General features: G+C 58.5%; 1 protein-coding gene across 4 annotated transcripts in view; it reads left to right on the top strand.

Moving 5' to 3' along the window:
• Positions 1-4,509: 4,509 nt before the first annotated feature.
• The window catches only part of FBLN1 (fibulin 1), a 67,521-nt gene continuing 48,267 nt past the window's right edge, over positions 4,510-23,763 (top strand). For all 4 annotated transcript variants that reach the window (XM_081130066.1, XM_081130068.1, XM_081130067.1 and 1 more), the window contains exons 1-5: positions 4,510-4,685; positions 15,321-15,426; positions 17,252-17,384; positions 19,430-19,601; positions 23,529-23,588. In XM_081130066.1, coding sequence (XP_080986192.1) covers positions 4,616-4,685; positions 15,321-15,426; positions 17,252-17,384; positions 19,430-19,601; positions 23,529-23,588 — 541 coding nt within the window. In that variant the 5' untranslated portion in view covers positions 4,510-4,615. The remainder of the gene's footprint in view (positions 4,686-15,320; positions 15,427-17,251; positions 17,385-19,429; positions 19,602-23,528; positions 23,589-23,763) is intronic.

Below are 23,763 nucleotides of genomic sequence, written 5' to 3' on the forward strand. Positions count from 1 at the left end.
GGCAGGTTTCCCCCGAGGCCTCTCTCCTTGGCGTGTAGATGGCCGTGTTGTCCCTGTGTCCTCACAGGGTCGTCCCTCTCTGTGTGTCTCTGTCCTGCTCTCTCCCTCCAAGGATGCCAGTCTGTTGCTTTAGGGCCCACCCATATGGCTTCATTTTACCTTAGTTACCTCTTTAAAGACCCAATTCCAAGTACAGTCACTGTCTGAGGTCCTGGGGGTTAGGACTTGAACATTTGCATTCTGGGGGACATGGTTCATTCAGCCCATAGCATGAACCGGCCACCTGGCACTGTGCTGATGGCCACCTTGGGGTGGTGAGAGACCCGTGAGCTCACAACCCAGACAAATCAAGGTTGTGTCCTGGCCCTGCCTCTGGGCCCTTGATTCCTCTGTTGTGAAACAGGGGTCAGACGTCGAGGAGAGCACCCTGCCTCGGAGCTGGCTGTGTGAGTGGAATGAGATGAAGGTCGAGCGTGCTGAGGTGCTGGACTCATGAGAATGGACATCCTCAGATGTCACGGGGAGATGGAATAATAAGGTGGCCCCCCAGTTCCCACCTGCCCTGATGGCCCGGGGTTGTCACTACAGGGGGAAGAGCCCCACAAAGGCAAGGAGGGCACTCCAGGTGCCCAGGACGGCCACTCCAGGCCCACTTCCTGTGAGAATGAACCTGGCACCCAGGGAGCCTTGACTTGGTGCCGGGCTGCGTGGGAGGCACGGACTAGAGAGTGTGGGAGTTGAGGAGAGAGCCGTGTGCTGGAGGGTCGAAGAGCCCAGCGGGCTCCATATTTTGTGTATGTGGCATAGTTGGAATCTTTAATTCTCAGCAGCCCACTTGAAGGGACAGAATTCTTTTTGCATTTGTCACCCTAGCCACACTATTGTTACCCCCACCCCCCACCCAGCCAGGGCCTTCCTAGTGAGGAAAAGACGCCAGTGTAGGAGAGAGGAGACCCAGAGGGGATGGTGAGTGGACCCGGAGTGGAGCTGGTTGGCTCTCAGCCCTGGGCCAACTCCGGGTCTGGCAGAGAGCAGTGCCCAGAAGCCCCTTGGGTGTCAGGGACTGGCTGGACTCTGCCACCTCCCTGAGCTGCAGTGTCCTCAGCGGTGGCTGTGTTGCTGTGCGTGGACTCTGACTCCAAACCGTGCTCTTGTCACCGACCTGCATCGCCGACCGCTAGGAATGCAACGCGCTCCAGTCCCGCACGCAGCAAGGGTTTCGGGCGCACCCAAGGTGTGCAGGCGCAGCGCCCCCTTCAGTGAGCTCGTAGGCGGAGGGGCAACCAGCACTAACTGAAACACGGGAGTGTGGAGAGGGGTGGCTGTCACAAAGGAGCAGCTGAGCAAAGAGGCAGGGAAGGCCAGGAAGTGCCTGGGGATCCTAGGAGCCGTGCAAAGGCCCGGGGCTGCCTCCAGTGGGCCTGGGGTGTGGGGCCAAGATGCATCTTCAGGGCTGGCAGGGGCCAAGGCAGCCGAATGCCCTCCGAACCCACCCAGGGTGCACTGCAGCACCACGTGGAGAGCCACAGGACGCTGGGCCTCCACAGGCTGGGCAGCATCAAAGCCATTTGTTTTCTGGAGGAAAACAGTCCTCGGATGCCAACAACGATCTTTCAAACAAACAGAGAGCTATTTGTTATGGGGGAGAGCAACCAGTTGTGCGGCTTCTCTGAGATGAGAGAAAGCTGGGCTGTCACAGCAAGATGTAATGAATGGCTTCCTGCTTGGAGCAGAATCCGAGGGGTGTGTGTCATCTTGCCCTGGATCCGGGGTTCAGAGGCTGGGGGGCCTCTCTGAACATCAGTCCCATCTTCTGCTAACTACAAGCAAATGTGCTGTCATCGTTTCTTGACTCCTTTGCAGAGAGACGCGGGAGGGAGAAAGAACCTTGCCTCCTGGGATTAAAAGGTCAGAAAGCGGGAACTGCGTGAGGGATCATAACTTGATTTTTACTTTGGTTGTCAAGAAACTCAGGGTCAAGTTTAGGTGTAGGAATGACACAACTCCAGGTTTACGGTACACGGATTCCTCCCTGTCTCAGCGGTTCCCTAAAGAAAAAAACACACAAACATTTCACCAAACCCAACATTCACTTTCATTTAGTGCCTTTGATCTTAGTGCCACAAATACGATTCTTACAGTAACTGCTGTGTGGACCTGTACGGTCACATGCAATCTTTCTTTCTTCTTTCTTCTTTCTTTCTTTCTTTCTTTCTTTCTTTCTTTCTTTCTTTCTTTCTTTCTCTCTCTCTCTCTCTCTCTCTCTCTCTCTCTCTCTCTCTCCTTCCTTCCTTCCTTCCTTCCTTCCTTCCTTCCTTCCTTCCTTCCTTCCTTCCTTCCTTTCTCTTTCTCTCTCTTTCTTTCTTTCTCTCTCTCTCTCTCTCTTTCTTTCTTTTACATAATATTAGTTCACAAGGATCATATTTCCACTTAGGCCTCCTGGTTGGCCGTTTCAGTAACGGCACCAATCGTACGCACCGTAAATAGGCCATTGTTGGACATGGCATATTTTTTTTCTTTAGATTTTCACCGTAATAAACAATTCTGCTATTACAAAAATAAATGAGTCCAGGCTATGAAAGAAGTCACAAAAAAGGCAGTGCAAACGGCTAATCAGCACATGGAAAACGTTCGGCCTCCGTGATGATTAAAGACACACATTGGAGCAACGAGACGCCTGTTTCCCTTGCCTGTGGAAATAGCCCAGATTAAACCAAGATGTTGCTCAGAGCTGGAGAGGAAGCGAGAGCCATGGCTCAGCTCAGGCCTCTGCCAGGGCTGTGAAACTGGTCCGTTTCTGGCCAGCAATTGCTCTTGGGGTGCACCAGTGCTGGGGGTGGAGCCAGAGCATACAGGTTTCACCGCTGTGTGATTGATAACCCCCCAAATGTCACCAACCTAAGTATCCAATCAGAAGACAGTGGTTAAGTGGCCATTCACTGACTAGATGTGCAATGTCAATTTCTTTTTTTTTTAACTGTACTATTAACAATTTTTTTAAAAATATATTTTTATTGATTTAAGAGAGAGGAAGGGAGAGGGAGAGAGAGATAGAAACATCAATGATGAGAGTCATGGATCGGCTGCCTCCTGCACACCCTACTGAGGATCGAGCCTGAAACCTGGGCATGTGCCTGACCCGGAATCAAACTGTGACCTCCTGGTTCATAGGTCAATGCTCAACCACTGAGCCACGCTGGCCGGGCTGCAATGTCAATCTCTAATACGATGGGGAAATGTTCATGCGATAGTGCTCAGTGAGGAGCAGAACCCTCCATACAGAGCTGCTCTCACATGTGCCTGGGATTGGGAGTCCCATGTCCTGGGTTCAAATCCCAGGCGGCCAGTCACTAGTCATGAGAGTCTGACCCATGATCTCACCTCTCTGAGCCCTCTCTCACCTTTCTCACCTGCAGAAAGGGGGTCACTGAAGCCTGCCAGAGCTGCGTGAGTATTAAGGAAATAACGTCTGGGCACATACTACATCTTCTCTGGCACTCCAGCCTCTCTCCAGGGCTTAAAAAATCAACCTAATACCAAAGTACTAATGAGTCTCGGATTTGTCTCCAGCTCAGAGCTCCCCACCCATACCTTATGGGTGCAGGACCTCACCACCCACATGTGCCTCAGGCGCCCACCCCATCCAGTCAAAATGGGCCAGATCTTCCAGAGCCACCCAGGGTCTCCGGTGCCTCCTCCCTTCGCAGATGCTGTTCCCTCTCCCAGGAAACCCTTCCCCCTTGGGCTCCTCTTTCGGGGGGCCAGGCCGCGCCCCCTCTTCTGGAAACCCTCCTGAGCCTAGGAGGCAGAGAGCAAGCGGGCCCCGTTCTCGGGCTTTCTGGAGCCCTCTGCAGACCTCAGGCCTACGAGGCATCCTGTGGGGAGATGAGTTGTCCTTTTGCTTTTGATTTTTAAGTCTGATGTGCATTCAGAAAAGGGGGCCACGGCCCACCTGTGTGGGTGTGACCGAGTCCCGACGGGCAGCCCCCGCCGGGGACGCACCTGGGGTCGGCCACCCACCTGCGGGCCCCGGAGCCAAACGCGCGCGCGGGGAGGCCGAGGGCTGGGAGCGCGCGGGGCCGCGTCCCGCAGGGACCCCCCCCCCGGAGCACCGCCCTTATTCCCTCCCCAAAAGGCGCCCAGACGCTCGGGGACCCCGCCCTTTCCGCCGAGGCGCGCGGGGCTAACCTCCGATACCTGGCCCCCCCCTCGCGTCGGCGGGCGGGGCGGGGGCCGGGAGTCAGGGCGCGCGGGGCTGGGGGCGCCTCCCGCCCGAGTGCGTCCCCCCTTCTGGCCCCACCAGGGAGAGGTTTGGGGTCCTCGCTCCCACCCCCAGCCGTGGCCCGCGCGCCCCTCGGGGCCGGGGGCCGGGAGCAGGGTCCCCGCGCGTCCCCGGGGCCGCCGGTGGGCGGGGTCCTGCCCCCGAGGCCCCGCCCCGCCCCGCCGCGCCCTCCCCACGCCCTCCTCGGGGCGGGATAATTGAACGGCGCCGCCGGGCCCCGCGCTGGCTGCCGAGGCTCCTCCGCAGCGTGGACCCCGCGCCGTCCCCGCGCCGCGCCCCAGCCCAGGAGCCGCGCCCCGCGCCCCGCGCCTTTGTCCGCCCGCCGCCGGCCCCATGGAGCGCGCCGCGCCCTCGCGCCCGTTCCCGCCGCCGCTGCTGCTGCTGCTGCTGCTGGCGGCCCCAGGTAGGGGGGCAGGCGCCCCGGGCCCGCGGCCCCACCTTAGTGCCCCCGACCGCCCAGCGCGCCCCTGGGCGGGTCTGCAGCCGCCGGCGACGGGGAGCCGGGGCGCCGTCCGCGCTGCGCCCCGGGGCCGCCGAGCCCGGCCACGTCCCCCTCCCAGCCCCCTCCCAGCTCCCGGCCTGATCACCTGGCTGGTGCGTGGGGCTTGTTTTAAAGACGGATCCCCTCCAGCACCTCCTCCCGCAGGCCGGCGCCCACCCCGGGGCCCACCCTAGTGACCCCCCGCCGCCCCGCCAAGGTGCAGGGTGGGGGAGAGGGAGCGCCGCCAGCTTGCCTGTGGAACCCCCGTGGTGCCCACGGCACATCTTTACACCTGCCCCCACCTCCACCCTGGGTAAGGGCTCTTGTACCCAGGTTGCTGGTAAGAAAACTGAGACTGGGAAGATGGGGGACAGAAATTTGTCCAGCAGGCAAAACCGGCAGGGGGTGGACCTGAAGAAGTCAGAGAGGAAGGGAGGGGTCTGAGGTGTCAGGGTGATGGCTGTGTGGGGGAGACCCCTGCCTGCCCTGCCTGGGCACAGGTGCTGAGACAGAGGTTCTGCCAGGCTCCCTACTCAGCTGGGGCTGGGACAGGCCACTTCCAAACGGCACCCCCCGCCCCCCAGGCGAAGGGGATGGCGTCACCACTAGCAGACCTGTGGCCCAGAGTCCCCCAGCCCTAGGACTGACACCTTGGGGTGGGGAGCACCCAGCTGTGCCCGGTTTTCTCCTTTACTCCTCGAGGCCAACTCCTGGGATGACCACAGGCCCTGCAGCTCAGAGCCATGACCTCTGACCTCTCTGCTGGTGGCTATCAGTTACTAGCCAGGCCTGCCTTCCTGGAGGCTTCTTCAGGCCCAGTTGCCCCCCCCCCCATCCCCGACTCCTTGTCACTGGTTTAGCTGAGTTTCTTTTAATCTCAGGTGACCACACTCCAGCTCCTTCAGAAGGTCACTTGACCACCCTTGGAATTCCAGAGTCTTATCTCTGAGTCTGTTGAGTTTCCTGAACCCTCAGGCGACTGACCACCCTCGTCCTTGGTCAAAAGGTCATTTGCCCCAGCTCTGCTGGCTGGGGATTCAAGGAGAGGCTGGGGGCAGTGTGTGTGTGTGTGGGGGAGACGGGGGGTTCTGCAGAAGTTTCTTGGCTCGCTGGCAGTAGACCTTCATGGGGCTCTGGCTGTTTGGGGCACCAGCTCCACCCTGGGCATGTCCTGGGGGACAGTTTGTGGAGGAGATGGCACAGGGAGGTGCAGGGCTCAGCCTTGACAGCAAGAGCCATCCTGACCCCCCAGGGTTCGTAGGAGGCTCCTTGGAGGAGATGGTGCTTGGGCAGGACTGGGCAGGTGGGCAGGGGAGGAAGGAAGGGCAGTTGGGTGACCACTGGCTGGAGTGAAAGCCCAGATTGGCGCTCGGATTGGGGGCCACACGAGACCCCTGTTGGGAATGGAAGGGGACCCAGGGATCCCTGCATTTTACAGGTGAGGACACTGAGGCCCAGAGGGAAGGCAGAGCTGCCCTCCTGAGCCTGAGTCTCCATCCATCGCTGTCCTTTCCTGCCTGCTGTGCGCGAAGGTGCCCGGCAGCCCGGCCGTGTCAGAGCTGAGGGGACACTGGGCCTTGTTAGGCTGGAGCGGCCCAGGAGCCCTGACTGTTGGTTTACAGTCATCTTCTCCCCAGAGAAGGGCCTAACCTGAAGTCCCTAAGAGAAACCTCCGAGTTGCACTGATGAGAGTGCCTGGATGATCCCGTGGCCTTTGTTTCTTTGGGGGAGGTCCCTCTTTCGGAGTTTGAAAGGTTTGTTATGTTTTGGGGACGAGAGGACTGCCTGGTAGCTGGGTCCTTTCTGTGGCTGCAGCTCGGAAGCTGTAAGGTTCCCTGAGACCCCGGAAGGGGCAGGTGACACTATCCCCACCCTCCAGAGAGCAATTTAAAAGCAACTGTGGCTGAAGCCATCAAGTGGTGAGCCCTTCAGCTAATCTGCTGAGACTCATTTGGTGACCTGGCCACAGAAATGTCACACCCAAGGGCACGAGCTGCCACCACCACCACCGTCACCACCAGCCACGTCCTGCTGGGATTTACTGAGAGCCAAGGTGGGAGGGAGTGGAGAGGAGGAGAGGGCTGTACCTTTTCCAAGACTTTCTTGGCCTTTGGTTCCGACTGATTACAGAGAAAGTCTCTGGGAGCGAGAACAAAGGAGAGAGGACTTGGCCTGCAAACCTGCTCGCTGCTGAGCCTGGAAGCTTCCCAGGAGGGTGGTGGGGGCCAGACAGGCTGTGGGGGCCGCAGGAGCGCCGTATGTGTGGAGATGAGCCTGGGGGCCTCATGGGGCAGCACCAGGACCTCTTCTGTGGGGCTTATGGCTCTGAGTCACGCCCCCCTCCTGGCACTGCCCGAGGCCCCCCAACTCAGGGCTGTGTTTGCCCCCGCTACTGGACTGGGGTTGGGGGGCAGGGGCATGGATCACTCCTGTTCAGGTCCTAGCAGGTGACACAAACATTTGTGGGGCTGAAAATAGCTTTGCCTGTTGACCCTTAGAGAAAGCTCATGGGTGGCGTGGTCGTTTTCTCACTGGTAACACAGAGGTGAAGGAAACCAATGCTTAGGGTGCCTCAAGTACTGAGGGAGAGAAACAGGGCAGCCCCTGCCTTGGTGGCTACATTATTAGCCTCTGTTACTTGCGTTGTCCCCTTTCCTGGATAGGACAGTGTCCTTTGCCCCTAGGCTGCTCTGCACGTTCTAATACTGAATTTCCCCAGCCAGGAAGCCAGGCCCAGCAGGGCCACTGAACTGGCGGCTGTCAAGTGCGAAAGCCACGTTGGTAAAGGTCGTGCACAGTGGCTGCAGCCAGCCTCAGGCATTCCGTCACTACACATCTGCTGAGGACCAGCCCTGTGCCAGACACCATTTTAGGCCTTGGGGATATGGCAGGGAGAAGACAGACCTGGCCCTTCTGGCCATGGGGCTCATTCCCTGGGAGACCCAGAAAGAGCGAACAAGCTGGCAGACCAACTCCAGCTGGCAGAGAGTCAGGGAAGACTTCCTGGAGGAAGCAGCATGTCAACTTGTGTGTGAGGAGCAGATGGAGCTGGCTAGGTTTGCGGGTAGAGCTGGGAAGAGTGTGTTCCAGGCAGCGGGAATGGCATGGGCAAAGGCCCAGAGGCGAGAGAGAATGTGGGACTTGCAGGAAGCCCCTTCCTGGAGCTTGGGGAGGACCCCAGTGCTGAGGGATGGTTCCAGCAGCCCCCACTTCCTCTCAGGGTGGGGCTCTGGGAGCAGTGGGTGCAGCCTCTTTCCCCTAAGAGAAAGATTTGTGACATGTGCTGTTACCCGGACTGCCAGCTCCAGGCCGCTCAGAGGGAACACCACATAGGCTGGCTGGGCCCTCTGGGGACCCATTCCTGGTTAGTGGCAAAGATGAAAGAACCAGCCTTGGGGTCCCCGGGGGGCCTGGGTTTTATGACCTACACCTGAGGAGAACTGGGGAAGGAATGATTTATCTCTCAGGATTCAGAAACTGAAGCTCAGTGAGTTCCCTGGGGAGGGTGGCCGAGGGGGTGGGCGAGGCAGGGCCTCAAACATGAGGGTGCAAACTGTGGGCTTATCCTAAGTGCACTGGGGGACCACTGGAGGGACTTAAGCAGGGAGTGACATTATTTGACTTACGTTTCTAGAAGTCACTTTGGACTAGGAAGACAAAAGTAGATCCAGGATAAGCCAGAGAGGCTCCTGCAGGGTCCAGGACTGAGGGTGCCCTGGAGGGTGGTAGCCAAGGGGTGGGCACGAAGTGGGCAGATCTCGGGTGTTCGGGAGGGAGTGTGGGTAGGACTTGCCTCCAGGTGCAGGGGGATGAGTGATTCAGGTGACCTGGTTATTTTGGTGGGAGCACCGGGTGGATGGTAGTCACGGGTGACTCAGACGGGGAGGGCCGGGCAGGGTGGGGAAATCAGAGTGCTGTGCAGACACCAGAAGCTTCCTGTTAGACATCCAGGTAGAGCCTGGGCTGGGCGCTATCAGGCGGAGATGCGGGAGGCTCGGCCCTCAGGCGGGGCTGGGTGAGACCACCCAGGGAGCAGCGAGAGGGGACCCTGGATGGAGCCCCGCGGGGCAGTGAGGAGGGAGAAGCCCTGGGTAGCTCACGCCTGCCTCGGGGTGTTCTGGGCACCCTGGGTGCAGCCGGGACGTTGCCAGGATGGGTTTTAGGTGGGTGCTGTTAGTGACTGTGCTGATGGAGTGACCCAGGGTTTTCTCGGGCCTGTTCTCCCCTTTGGCTCCGTCCCCTGCCGAAGCCGAACGTCCTGGAAGTTTTGCCCCCTCACACGCTTCTTGTTTTGACCTAGGATTTCTCCCCACGTCCCCCTCTTCACTGCTCGTCATCCTCACCACTGTGCAGGCGAGGACACCAGGCACCGAGAGGCCAGGGAGCGCGCCCACGGGCACGCAGCCGCTCGGTGGCAGCGCCAGGATTTGAACCCGGGCGGCGTGGCTCTCAGTGTCATATTCTTAAGGACACTGGACCATATCACATAGCTTTCCGGTGAAACGTCTTGATTTTTCTAAGTCCCGCCTCAGGGGCCACTGTTTCATCCAACGTTTTATGGGGGTTGTGCCCGGATGCTAATGTCACCTCTGGGTGTGCTCTGTGGTCCTGGGCAGTTTGCTTGATCTCCCCCCTCCCCCCCCCATTGCATAGAGTTGCTGGGGCCGCTTGAGGTCATTTGTCCGTTCAGCCCTTCACAGACGTTCATCAAGTGCCTGCTCAGGGCAGGCCTGAGGCAGGTGCAGACTGAGACGGAGCCTGTCCCAGCCTTCCTGGCGCTAAGTTGACCATCTGTGCTGCGGGCTGCAGAGACCAGACAAGGAAGGAAACGCATCTGCCCATGTACATGTGTGTGTTGTGTGTGTGTGGGGGCTGTTAGGGAGGACTTCCCGGAGGAAGGGGCCTTTGAACTGGTGTGTGTGTGAACGAGCTAGCCTGAGGAGTGGAGTGGACCAAGGCCCACCCAGGCCCTAGAGTTCCAGCTTCCAAAGGCCAGGTGCAGAGGACACCTGACAGGTGCAGTAGACACACGGCCAGTGAGATGAGAGGACATCGGAGAGGATGGGCCCTGCGGGTGGGATGCTGTGGCGATGTCGGGGGTGGGGGTGCGTGTAAGGACAATGTACATGTGCACTGGCCTTGGCCACAGGCGGTCACTGCCTGGGCCAGAGCTGCTCCTCCGTCCCTTCCCAGAGCTGTGCCTTCTCCGCTCCTCTCCTGCCGCCTCCTTCCAGCCGCTTCTCTGTTCAGGACCCTTGTCTCTCTGTGACAGGTGCAGGCCCACGGGGGTGAGGAAACCAGCACCTCTGGTGTCTGCCTCCTCCTGGGGAGATTGGGTGGTCTTGAAGGGGAGATGGGTCCTTTCTCATGTAAGACCTGCGCAGGATGCAGAGCCACAGGGTCAGGGACACAACCCAGTGACAATTGCCTGGCGTCTCCCGGGCCTGTTGCCTTGGGGACAGGGTCCTACCTTGTTACCTCTGCATCCCTCAACCCCAGCTCAGAGCCTGGCACCCACAGTGTCCTAAGAGGGGCGTTTTGAACGTGCAGATGACCTGGGACAGCCGGGAGAGCCGTGGGAAGGCCCCCGCTGGACCCCGCTGGCTGCCCAGACGCCAGAGGGCAGGGCCCCTGGGAGGAGTCAGCTGCGTCTCGCCCGGTCTGTTTGGGTGGAATTTCCCGCGGGCGTCTCCATGGCTGGTACCTCGTTGCATGTCAGGCCTCCTGGCTGTGTGGGTCCTGGGCATCGTGGGGACCCTCGGACTTCGCCACCGCTCCCTTGTCTTTTCTTTCTCCCTCATTTTGTTGGAATGCAGTGGATATTTTGTCAGACCAGTGTCTGCACACAGAGTGGCTTTGGAAAGCCTGTACTTGCCTCCAGGTTACCTCCTCCACCCAGTTTACAGATGGGCAAACTGAGGCCTGGCCCTGCTCCAGCTGGAATAACCCTTGATGGTGGAGTTTTAACCAGACTAGGCCCTGGCGGGTCCCAGCACAACGCCGCACAGTGAACAACCTGGCTAGTCCATCCCAGGGGCTCACGAGCCAGTCAGGTGCTGCCCAAAGCCCCCGCGATGCTCACCGGCAGCGGGCTGACGTTCTAGAGGCCTCCGCCCGGGGAGTGGTGCAGAACCCCTCCGACTGCCAGCCTGCAACTGTAGTCTTGGAAAAAACGTGTCCATGTCTCTCCCACTCGCCAAGACCGCGAGGTCCTTAAACGGTGAGTGTCAGCACACGTAACACACCCTTGGCGTCCATCAAAACAGCCACGATTCACAGTCGGAACCATGATCTTTTTTTTTAATGTTCTTATTGATTTCAGAGAGAGAGGAGGGGAGAGGGAGAGAGAGATAGAAACATCAGTGACGAGAGAGTCATCGATCGGCTGCCTCCTGCACGCCCCCGACTGGGGATCGAGCCCGAAACCTGGGCCTGTTCCCTGACCGGGAACCGAACCGTGACCTCCTGGTTCATAGGTCGATGCTCAACCGCTGAGCCACGCCGGCCGGGCTGCACCGTCATCCTTACCAAGGCTTCATTCGCCTGGAAGGAATTGTGTTTTAGCTGCTGACTCAGATGGCAAATAGTATCTGACACCCATGAACCAGGCTGTCATCCACCTGCTCACCGGTGACTTCGGGCAGCAGTGTCTCTTTCCTAGAGGGGTCACGTGGTGGGGTGTTGGCCACCGGATTTCGTTGTCTGCTTGGGGCAGTGGGTGATTCTGACAAAACAGAGTTTTCTGGCCTCACCCAGGCCATAACAAATGTCTTTATTTTATTTTGGAGGTTCTGGTGTTTTGCTGTGCTCAGGTTCCAATGGAAGCTCTTGGCCTGGGTTACCGCCTTGGTCGTCCCAGCTCCCCCACACCCCCATAGCTTGTCCCCTGCGACGGAAGGAGAAAGGAGGCTCTGAGGTTCAGGAGGAGGGGAGCTGGTTGCGGGCTGGCTGTTTTAACCCGCAGCGTTGCCCTCGCTTGCGATGTCGGAGTCAAGGTTCACAGGACTTTGCAAAAGAGCTTCTCTGGTTTATGTTTGGCACTGTGCTCTGTGGATTAATCCACACAGTCAGGTTACAGAACCAGAGGTTAAAAGTGCTCGGTTGAAGCTTCTCAGAAGAGAGGGAAGTGATCTGAGAGAGAAGGTTCCAGCCCAGCCCGAGGTCCTACTTCTTTAAGAGCCCCTATAGCCCCGCAATGGGCGGGGGGTGACCAGTGAGCGCCCGGCTGGCATGGGTGGCCGGCCAGCATGGGGTCCTGCTGGTTGCTGCTGAGCCCCCCTGGCCACAGCCCCAGACAGCTCTGCCCTGCTCAGGCTTCAGCTTTGCGGCTGCCTGCATTCCACGGACATTCTAGGACCTGGCATTTTACTGTCCTGCTGAGAGCAAGGTTCAAAGTGCTCAGGATTCCCAGGTGGAATCACTTCCAAATGTTTCTGCAGCTCAGGGCGCAAAGTTCTCACCCTGCTGATCTGCCCCGGGCGTTCAGGCCTCAGAGTCTGGGGAGGCTCTGGAGCAGCCACACATCCCCTGGGGAATTCTGCACTCACAACAGAGCTATGGCTCCCTCATCTCTCCTGGGCAAGGCAAGCACTTGAATGCGTAATCAAGCCACTGTTGACTGGGACACACTTTGTGTTCAGAACCTTTTAAGCTTTATCATCTTCTCAGCAAATATAAAGGTATTTCAAGCCCATTTTACCGCCAAGTAGGCTGGGGCTCAGAGAGGTGCAGTAGCCCGCCCAGGGTCACACAGCAAGAAAGTGCTGGAGCTGGGATCAGAGCCCCAGTCTGTCTGACTCCAAAGCTCACTACTCAACTCTGCACCCGCTACTTGCCAGCTCTGTGCCCAGGTACAGGGACAGGCCAGCTCACAAGACATTGGTCGTTGGGAGGGCCAGGCAGACAGAAGGCTGGAAAATGCTGAGCAGTGTCCTGTGCACTCGGGTGCTGTGGGAGCAGAGGGCCACCCAGCCAGGCTGGCGTAGGCGGGCTCCAGATGGGCTGGTCCTAGATGGGGGATGGGCAGGGCTGGAGGGAGGCTGGGAGAAGCCATGAGGGGGGGCCACAGGCAGGAGAGCTGAGTGGGCCCAACTGGAGTTGGGGTGCACGGGGAGCCAGGGTTGGCTGCGTAGGGGAGGTGGCCTCAGTGTCAGACCATGTGGCTGTCACAGTCATCCGTGGGGTGAACCACAGCCACACTTTATCTGTGACAGATAAGGTCTTTTGTGAGCATTTTCTTAAAATGAATTGGCACGAGAATGAAGGAATGGGAGCATTTGGGGTCCCCGTGACTGCTGGCTGTCCCTCGTGATGGCTCCCCTGTTTCAGCGCTGGGAGGCCCAGGACACCAGACAATTTTATCTGAGCCCCAGCCCATGCTGACTCCCACGTTCACCAGCTGGCACCGTAGGGAGTATGGAGAGGGGTCAGCCAGGGGCCAGAGGACAGGCGAGCTTTGCCCAACCACCTCGGACTCCCTCTGCCAGCCTGGGGAGCCCGTGGGGGAGGACGGGTGGGTCCCTCTTTCACTGCAGGAGCAGCTCGGAGTTCCCTGGAGCCCTGGGAAGGAAGCCTGCAGTTGTGGGATTTGGGGGATTTGGTTTTGGATGAGATCCCCCCCATCCTGGCCACCTTGCTTCAGCCCCTCACCCAGCGCTGACCGGCGGGGTCTCTGGGCAGTGGCGGTTTTTCCTGCCCGCAGAACATGGCCCAGCCGTGGTGGCACAGGCGCTCCCGGTGGTGGACGGCAGGTAGTCAGGGCCCGCGTCTCAGGAGGCCTCAGCCTCATGGTAAGCCCCCAAAGGAGCCTCCTTCCGGGGCCACCCAAGGGCCCAGCCTTGGAAGAAAAATGAGCTTGAACAGAACACCCCTGGCTGTCGGTGCCAAGAAACACTGGCGGGACATGCCCTGGGACACTGAGCAGCCATCGGTGAGAAAACACAGTGTTTCTCAAAGCCCAGTGTTGAAATTTCCTGCCTCGAGGTGACCCCCTGCCCCGGCTGCAGAGGCTGTCCCTGCTAATGCTCCCGGCCACGGCTGCTGCTCCCTGGGGCGCGGTGGGGTCCTCTCCTCATGAGCCGAGAGCCCCGCTGGGGCAGCAGCCGGGAGTGGGGCTGAGGGCCGGGCTGGGGACTGGAGAGCCCTGATTCCCGTCTCCCCGGCCATTATCCACCCGTGAGGGCGAGGGTGGGCCTGCCGCTTGACCCATGGAGCCTTCTGTCTTTCTAAGCGAAGATGTAGTCCATGGCCCTGGCCTTTGTGGCTCAGTTGGTTGTCACGTTGTCCAATGCACTGGAAGGTCGCTGGTTCGATTCCAGGTCAGGGTGCATGTCCAGGTTTCGGGCTCCCAGAGGCAACTGATCGATGTTTCTCTCTCTCTCCCTCTCCCGTCCTCTCTCTATAAAATAAATAAAAATAGCCCTGGCCTGTTTGGCTCAGTGGTTAGAGCGTGGGCCCACGCACCAAAGAGTCACGGGTTCAATTCGCCATCAAGGGCACGTGCCTCGGTTGCAGGTTCGATCCCTGCCCAGGTCGGGGGCACATGCAGGAGGCAACCAGCCCATGTGTCTTTCTCACATCCATGTTTCTCTCTCTCTCCCCCTCCCTCCTTCCCTTCTACTCTTTCTAAAAAGCAATGGAAAAAATATCCTCAGGTGAGAATTAACAAAAAATTAAATAAGTTAAATAAATTAAAATCAATCAAAGCATATTTAAAAAAAAATATGCAGACGGTGTGTGGTAAGTCAAGGGCCGAACCATGGGCACCTCAGTTTCGCTGTCTGTTTGGCGAGGACCGGCGCTTCCCTAACAAGGGAGCAGGACTCGGATCCCAGGACCCCCCCCCCCGAAACACTGGCACCTCCCTCCCTCGGAGGCTGCGCAGCATGAGGACCCCTCCCCATTCTCTCCTCTGCGCTTGGCTGTGCCGCCCCCCCCTTCCTGGTGCGTGCCCCCCACTCGCCAGGCTGGGTCCCCTCTCTAGGATCTGTGCTTGGTTGCCCCACTTTCTGGCTCCCCCATTCTCAGTTCATCAGTGGTACAAACCGTCCCTGGCCTGCAGGAGGGGGTCAGTCGTGTCCTGGACGCCCTGACCGCTCGGCTGGACGGAGGCTCGGTCATGCCTCGGTCAGCAGCACCCGTCTTTCTTGCCCTCTGGGCCATGGAGGCAAGGTCTCCGTCTGGGCAGGGCCCCTGTTTGAGCGTCCAGCGTGTGGCTGGAGCAGGGACTCAGCCGGGTGAGCGTGGACCCGGGTGCTGGGCCTCAGCCCGGTCACAGCTGGGTTTGGGGGATCACAGTGGAGGTTTAGGCCTTCCCAGGAGGGAGGGTGCGCTCCCGGCCCAGGTCCGAGCGCGTTTTCAGTACGAGTTGTCGAGTGACTGAGAAACGGACGTGCCCGGGGCCCTTTCAGACCAGCCTGATGCCTGGGTGGAGACCTAAGGGGGGGCCCCCGGATGGCAGGGGAGCCCTTGGCCGCCTGAGGGACGCGGCGTTCAGAGGGGACCTCGTGCGGGGTGAGTGGGACGTCGCTCACCTGTCCCCGCTCTCTTCCTGCACAGCGGGTGCAGCTGTCCCCATGGAGGCTTGCTGTGCCGACGGACACCTGATGGCCACTCAGCACCGGGCCTGCTCCCTGCCCTACGCTTCGGAGTCCAAGGAATGCAGGTACGTCCTGGGGGGCCACCGTGGTACCAGGTGTTCTTTAGAGGCAAGTGGGGGAGGAGGGGACAGTGTGTGCCAGGCCCCTGGGCTGTGGGCAGCACCAGCCACCCCCAGCCTCCTCCGGTCCCCAGACGGGGCTCGGCTCGCCCTTCCTGTGCAGTCCTGTTCTTCCCACCAGGCCATTCCTGTCCCCACCCCTGGAGCCTCCGCAGGGGCCTGGCACCCGGTAGGGCTGCAGCCAAATTTTGTTTCGCCTGTAGTAAAATACACATAACAAGTTTTACCATCTTAACCACTTACAAGTGTCCAGCTCAGTACCTTCCCGTTAGACGACCGCCACCGCCGTCGTCTCCAGAACGTCCCCATCTTCCCAAACCGGGGCTCTGTCCCCACGAAACAGCTCCCGCTCCCCTCCCCCGGCCCCTGGCACCCTCCACCCCACTTTCTGTCTCTGTGGGTCCGACTCCTCCAGGTTCCCGTGTAAGTGGACTCACGCAGCATTTGTCCGCCTGAGCCTGGCTTATTTCACTGAGCGTGAGGTCCGCAAGGCCCATCCGTGTTGTAGCAGGCCTCAGAATTTCCTCCTTTTTACGGCTGAGTAATATTCCCCCGCGTGGACGGACCATGCTCGGCTTGTGTGCCGATACCTGTCGGGGTCACTGTCTTCGGTTCCTTAGGGCAGCGGTTTTTACCGGATGTGCCGCAAGAACCTTTAAAACATTCGGCACCTATTGAGTCAGGGGCACTGACCTCTCTCTCCTCAGACTGTCAAATATAAAAATGACAGCAGCCAGCACGATAGCCATCTGGTGTGAGTGAATCAAAGTTACACCTTTTTTTTTGGTCAGATCGGCAAAAAATATATTTTTAGTTGTGCCGCAGAATTTTTGTAATTGTTTGTGTGCCGTGAGATGACACAGGCTGAACATCGCTGCTTTTGGGCACGTACCCAGAGTGGAATGGCTGGGTCACACGGCAGCTCTATTTTTAAGTTTTTGAGGAACCTCCATGCTCTTGTCCACAGCGGCTGCACCCTCCGCGTTCCCACCGACGCTGCTTTTCTGCTCGGCCGGCGTTTGTGAATGAATGGATGGGGGACGCGGAGCTGGCTGCTCCTCCTGACAATGCAGTGAAATGCCCATCCAGATTTTTTTTTTTTTTTTTTTTGCAAATCCACCCAAAGCAGGAGCAAACAGACAAGCCCATCCCAGAGCTCCAGGGCAGTTCCAGAACCACCTGGGAAGCGGGGTGCAGAGCCCCACAGGGTGGAGGTGGGGAGAGGGCCGGCAGAGGTGGCCTGGCCGGGGCGCAGGGAGGCTGGGTGGGCCCCACCGCCTCTGGACAGGCGCAGCTCCTCCTGCGTTACAAGCCAGGGTGGTTTAGGGCCTGGTGGGAGCCACACCCGTGCTCCCCTGCCCGCCAGCAGGGCCCGTCCCTCCCTCTGCTGCCTTGGGTGAGCTACTCCATCTCTCTGGAGCTACTTCCTCTGAGGCTGGCAAACGGGGATGAGTGTTGAGATGAATTCAACTCGGGGAAGGATGAGGGGTCTGGCCCAGAGTCCCCAGTTAGCAGCCTTTATTTTTTAAACAGGTGGGAACGTTTTGTGGGTGAGGCTCAGAGCTCGGCGAGACAGATCTGGGCTCTGGTGGTACAGCTGGGTCTGCTGACTCTGCCCCGGATGCCACCCTGCGTTTAGTCTCCCCGAACATTTGCTGAGCTCCTCCGTGTGCCATGTGTTGTGTGTGTGTCTGGGGGTGAAGGGGTAGGTTGGGGAAGGCACTGCCCGCAGAGCCTTGGCCCTCTGCCCAGCCCACCCCTCTGCCCGCAGGATGGTCCAGGAGCAGTGCTGCCACAACCAGCTGGAGGAGCTGCACTGCGCCACCGGGATCAACCTGGCCAACGAGCAGGACAGCTGCACCGTGCCCCAGGGCAACGCCAGCCTCGAGGCCGTGTTTGTGAAGGTGAGCCGCTGTCCTGCCAGCCAGTGCGCCCGGCCCCTCCCAGCTCAGCGGCCATGCCCATCAGCAGGAGGCCGGGCACTCCCCCCTCCACGCCCCCAGCTCCAGGCCCCCTTTCCTTCTGAGCAGCAGGGAGTGCCCAGCCCGGGAGGGAGAGGGACCACTGGTGCCTCCCCGTCTCCTCCAGTTTAATCAGTGATCCCTGGACTGCGTCTGGGCCCTTACAACACTGGGCAATTGGGGGTGGAGTGACCCAGTCTTGCCCTGAGGACTTCCAGTCCTGGGCTTCAGGCAGGAACCCAGAGGTCAGAGCAGGGGTCACCTAGGCCTGGGGCCTTCAGAGCTGTCTTCTCAGTACAAGGCCAGCACCTGCCCCACTTAGGAGGCCCCCAAGCTTCTCTCCCTCTGGGGCTAGTCAGAGCCCAGAGCTCAGAATGGGCCCCCACTGAGGCCTCCAATCCCATGACCTTCATCACCACCCTAGGAGAGGAAACTGAGGTTCAGAGAGGCCCACATTCCACAGTGGGGAGGGCCAACAGGGGAGGGGTCTGGTGAGGCAGAGCTGGAAGTGGGGTCCGTCAGGCCCTGAGAGAGCCCTGCCCTAAACGTGAGCCGTAAGTGACAGAAACTGCCCGGGACCCCAGGTCCAGGCCCGGTCACGTGGGGTCTCTGGCCCTGGAAGGCCGTCTCTCTGCGTGGGTGTGGGGAGCTCCAGACAGCGTTCCCAGGTCTGAAAACTGCAAATAAGCCAATGAGCAGTCCGGGCTGTCCCTCCCTTCCCACTTTCGGAGGGTGGAAATCGGGGCTGGCCCGGGAGCTCCGGGTTGGAACGGTACCCTGGTCAGCGGGGCTTCTGTTGGCGGCGCCCAGTGACAGGAGTGAATTCCCTGGAAAAGACATTTCCTGTCCCAGTCAGGCGGCCATGGAGTCACGTCCAGGAGCCAGAGGCGGGCGGGATGAAGTCTGCTCCGAGAGGGGCCGTGCGGGCTCCTCCTGGGATTCTCTCTTCACGCAGACTGGGACCAGGAGATTTCACGGGGAGGCACTGAGGGTCCAGCGCCCCCTGCCCCCCCCAGCCTTTATGCCCCTTCACGGAGGGAGGAGGCTTCTGGCGGGAGGGAGCCGGGTGGGGCGAGGGCGGGGCGGCTTGGTCGAAGGGGGCCTGGGAGCCAGGACCCTGGCTGGCGAGTGACCGCCTCCCTGGGCAGGGCCGGCCTCCAAGACACCGTCTGCCTGGCAGGCAGCTCTGCCCATGTCCCCAGACTCCCAGAGAAAGGGAGGAACAGAGAAAACATGGACCGTTCTCGCGGGAGTGGGAACAGGTCCCCCGGCAGAGGAGTGAGTTGCGTTCCGGGAAGGGTGGCTCATGCCGCACAGGGCCGAGGGTGGCCAGGCGCCTCCTCTCTGGCAGCAGGGGTCAGAGAACGTGTGATACCTGCCACCTCCTGCTCGCGCTGTGGGCCTTTGGAAAGTGGAGGCAACTCTTAGGAGAGTAAAGACTAATAAGGCTTTTTAGAGGTCAGGGCGAACCTTGTCCCCGGGATTCAGGTGTGACTTGGGGAATGTTGGGGTCCAGGTGACCGGCAGCAACTCTGTCGCTCACCCGATGACTTGTTTTGTCCTGTGCTTTTTAAATGCAGGACTCAGTTCCTGTTGCCGGGGCCAGCCTGCCTGGGGAGGGGACACAGGGGCACATTCATGCTCCAGGCACTGCGGAGAAATCTTAGACCTCAGGGGGGTGGGGCCTCACGGGGCTGCCGCGAGACTCTGACAGCGTCTCTCTTGGCTCCCTCTTCCTGAGGCATGTTGAGGGGCCGTTGGACAGGGGCTGGGTGCAGGGCCTTTCGAGGTTCCTTTCAAAACCGGGACCTGGGAGGTTTGTGGGCTCGGCCTGCTTCGCTGTTTACGGCCGCCGTTTGGAAGAGGTAGCTGTCTGGCACGTGTCATCGCAGCCCGGGGGGAGTGGGCATGGGGGATCTGAGAGGCCCGGGGGCCCTGCGGTGTCGTTGTCTGACTCCTCCTTCTGGGGTCCCCTCCTGTGTTTGCAGAGATGCTGCCATTGCTGCCTGCTGGGGAGGGTGGCCCAGGCCCGGGGCCAGAGCTGCGAGTACAACCTTATGGTCGGTTACCAGTGTGGCCTGGTCTTCCGGGCCTGCTGCGTCAAGGGCCAGGAGACCACAGACTTCGCCCCCTCGGACAATGGGGACCTTCAGGAAGCAGGTAATGCTCCCCTCTTCCCTCCTGGGCAGCGCATTAGTCAGGGTTATCCAGAGAAACAGAACCAATAGGAGAGAGAGAGAGATTTGTGTGAAGAAGTTGGCTCACACAGTTGTGGGCACTCACAGTCTCACTGCAGGATGGGCCAGCAGGGCAGACACCCAGGAGAGCTGCTGCTGCTGCTCAGGTCTGAAGGCTGTCTGCTGGCAGAATTCCTTCTTGCTTGGGGGAGGTTAGTCTTTCTTTTATGTCCTTCACCTGATTAGACAAGGCCCACCCACGTTATGGAGAGCAATCTGCTTAACCGAAAGTCTGCTTATTTAAATGTTAATCTCACCTAAAAATACCAGTACAATGAAATCCAATCTAGTGTTTGACTAAATATCTGGGTATTGTGGCCCCACCAAGTGGAGACATAAAGGCAGGGTCTGCACACACATCTACCTTCAACTCAGTGCAGACAGAGTCTAGTTGTCAGAGCAGTTGCATGTTTGTTTCCTCATCTGAGACCCTCTTTCCTGGAGTGAGACTGAGGTCTTGGGATCAGGGTTCCGACAAATCAGGTTCATGTCCCTGTCCTAGCATGTATTCCCGACAGATTGGTTTATCCCAGCCTCAGTTTCCTCATCTGTGAAAGGGGGGTCACTGCAGCCCCGCTTCATAAGGTCTCTGGGAAGATGAAATGGGACAGTGAGTATAAAGTGGCGCGGTGCCTGCCTGGCTCCGTAGACATTTGCCGTCACAGTCCTCTCCTGTCCCTCCAACAGCCCTGGTCAGCGTGGGTGGCTGGCCTTGTTCGTGTTTCTCGGGTGAGGACCTGATGCTCAAGGCCACATGGCCGACACACAGAGGACTTAGAGAGCTCCCAGGCCACAGTTCTGTCTCTCCACTGTCCCTTTGTCCGAAGCCAGACAAATCCTGCAGCCTTCGGGCAGGGAGCAGCTGCATGGTTCAGGGAACTCCTTAGTTGTCTAATAACTTCTGCCCTTATGCGGTGAATTCCTGTGAATGGAAACAGCCCCGGGACGCTCGGGAGTCTGCTCTGCCCCAGCTCGCCCCGCGGCTCTGGGCCCCTTCCCTTCTCACTCCGAGCTCCGTACCTTCCGCAGCCCCCCATAAAAATGCGAGAGGGGCAGGGCAGGAAGGACTTCGGAAGGAAGAGGTCACAGACCCGTGGTCTCTAACTCAGGTCATCCATCGCTGTGGCTTTTTGACCCGGCGGCTTCAGGGTTTTGGGTCAGACGGACCAGTCTTCCGTTCTGTGTTTTTAATTTCTCATTTCCAGCCCCGCAGACGCCCTGGGCTGATTCCTGATATCTCTCCTGGTCGTAAAGAGGGATGGGAGCCACATTCTGCCTCCCTCCTTCCCTTTTGAAATCAGAGATGACATTTTTTAGTTTAAACAAACCCAAACTCTTCATCCTGGCCGAGAATTCCTTCTGGTCTCCGGGGAGGACTTTTGTTGATTTATGTCTTGTTTCAATAAAGATCTCTGGGCTTTCCTGCTGCTCCAGATGTCTCATGTCTCCCCCGTCTCTTATCGGCTTCAGTCCTCGCCCCAGACTTGCCTCGGAGCCTCTGGGAGGACTCCCCCGCCCTCCCCCTCGCCCAGTCACAGCCGGGCCTTCCTCCCTCCATGGCGTTTATCATGGGCCTACTGTGTGCTGCCACGAGGCCGCACAGAGGGGCCACAGACCCATGCCGGCCTGTGAAAAATAAGTACAGAATTGAGAGTAAAATTTGGCAACTTCTATAAGTATTTGATAGAGTCAGTTATGTCTGTTTAATCTCAGTGAAAAAAATCAAGGCTCCTATGTCTGTTTTTGTAACTTAGTTTTTCCAGTAATTCCTTTCTAGTATAGTCATTGAGGTATTGGGCTAAGACTGGGGAAAGAACCCTGTTCCTTTCCCGCGGGTAGTTTGGGACGAACGGCATAGCCTGCTAATTCCCATTCTACAGATCGGGAGACCGAGGCTGGGGGAGCGCAGCGTCTGGATTGGTTTTCCAGCAGGGATCGCAGTCTTTCCACAGCAGGCTGCCGGCTCCCACACATCGCCCGGGAATCTTGATGACCTCATCGCCCGGCTGATAAATAGTCCCTCGCGAGTCCTCCGGGCCTTGTCAAAAGAGCCTTTGGAGGACGGGGTCTGGACACCCTGGCCTGTGCCTGGCACACGGAAGGGACTTGGTCTTTGCCAGGTTGAAGGCACCAAGTGTATGAAATGTCCCTAAAAATGAAGACCCCGAGTCAAGGTGCCCCAGCCTCCTAACCTAGAAGAGACGGTTACACTCTAAAGGGCTTTTGCTTAGTTCCTTCCCAGGTGAAAAGGCCTTTGAATTATTTAGAGACACTTATTGGATTTGAATAGCCCTGAGAAAGAATGCCTTGGGCATGGTTAGCGTGTGTAAGCGATGTTATGTTGAGTTTTATAGTAGAATTACTAATATTTCCTCTTGATGACGGTTATTATTCCTTTGCACATGTAACGTGTGCTCACTGTGGGCATTTAGAAGATCCAGAAAGGTAAAAGGGAGAGGAATCGGTACTGTTTCTATTGGAAACCCACACGGAGAGATACTGTTTCTATTACTGTTTCTATTGGAAACCCAGGTGGAGAGAGATACTGTTTCTATTGGGAACCCACAGGGAGATAGATACAGTTTCTATTAGGCCACATTTCCTTGCAGTCTTCTATTCGGTGTCTCTTTTGATCTGTGCTTTGCTGCCCAACATGGTTGTAATTGCTACTGGGTTGTGATTGACTTGCGATCACTGTCATTTCGTCTGGTGGGAGGGTCCTCAACGTCAGACAGCTTGGTTTTCAATTATCCCCAGAGATTCTTCCCGCCCTTGGCTGCATCAGCGACGTCTAAAGGACTAATCCATGTCTCTCGCGCCAGAACTGCTGGTGGGCCACCACCCTATGAAATCAGGGCCCCCGCACCCACCAGGTCGCTATCCCATGGCCCCGTTGCATTTTCTACTGAAAGTAGGGGCCTGGTCCCTGCCAAGTGCTGACCCAGTGAAGGCTCACACACCTTCATCGAATGAATCGAGTGAGTGATGAATATTGATGGCTGGCACTAAATTGAGCTTTGCAGGCAAACTGTATAAAATCAGTGTACTCATTTCCTGGGACTGCTGTAATAAAATACCACAGACTGGGTGGGGGCTTAAACAACAGACACGTATTGTCTCACTGTCTGTGTGTCTGTCGTTGCGTCCAAATTCCCCCTTTTTATAAGGACACGGGCATTGGGCCCAGGCCCACCCTGATGACCTCATCCTAACTTGATCATTGGCAAAGACCCTTCTCTAGTATGATCCACTCCCAGATGCTGGGAGTTAGGGCTTCAGCATCTGGGGGGGACACAGTTCAACCCATAGCAACAAGCTTTTACCAGGGACGTTGCTGTAGGCATGGAGGGTGTGACTTGATTGACAGCGGGGCCGTGACTGCCTGTGCTGAAATATTTGAGCAATTCAGACGTGACAGCACTCTGTGGTCAGTGGACGGTTCCAGACCCTTGGGCCGATGCTGCTTCTGTTACAACAGATCTTTTTAAATTTGATTTCGGAGAGAGGAAGGGAGAGGGAGAGAGAGACAGAAACATCACTCAGAGAGTCATTGATCGGCTGCCTCCTGCACGCCCCCTGCTGGGGATGGAGCCCACAACCCGGGCACGTGCCCTGACGCAGAATTGAACCGGCGACCTCCTGGTGCACAGGATGAGGCTCGGCCTAATTGAGCCACGCTGGCCGGGCTGTCATTCTCTGCTTAAAAGGGGAAAGTGAATACTGAGCTGCTAGGAGTTGCACCTGGGCGTTGCTGCCTGATATTTCCAGGAGGACAAACTATTCTGTGTCTCCTGAGAGAAGATGGGGCGCTGCGTGTGGCTGACCTGTCTCCCCCCCTCTCGCCCCGTAGCTAAGGTTTCCGACATGGAGGAAGAGCAGGAGGACCCGTACCTGAACGACCGCTGCCGAGGTGAGACTCGGGGTCCTCGCCAGGGCCATGGGGTCGCTAATGCAGCAGAGTCAGTGCTGATCTCATTGGGAGCTTGACCTCAGGTGGCGCTCAGGCTCCCCTGGGAACTGCCCGCGGGCTGGGAGTCAGCTGGGAGTCACTCTGTGCTCTCCCGGGCTCCTTCCCTTCTCGCTCC

The sequence above is a fragment of the Miniopterus schreibersii genome (assembly GCF_964146895.1).
Source record: "Miniopterus schreibersii genome assembly, chromosome: 2".
Classification (NCBI taxonomy): Eukaryota; Metazoa; Chordata; class Mammalia; order Chiroptera; family Miniopteridae; genus Miniopterus; species Miniopterus schreibersii.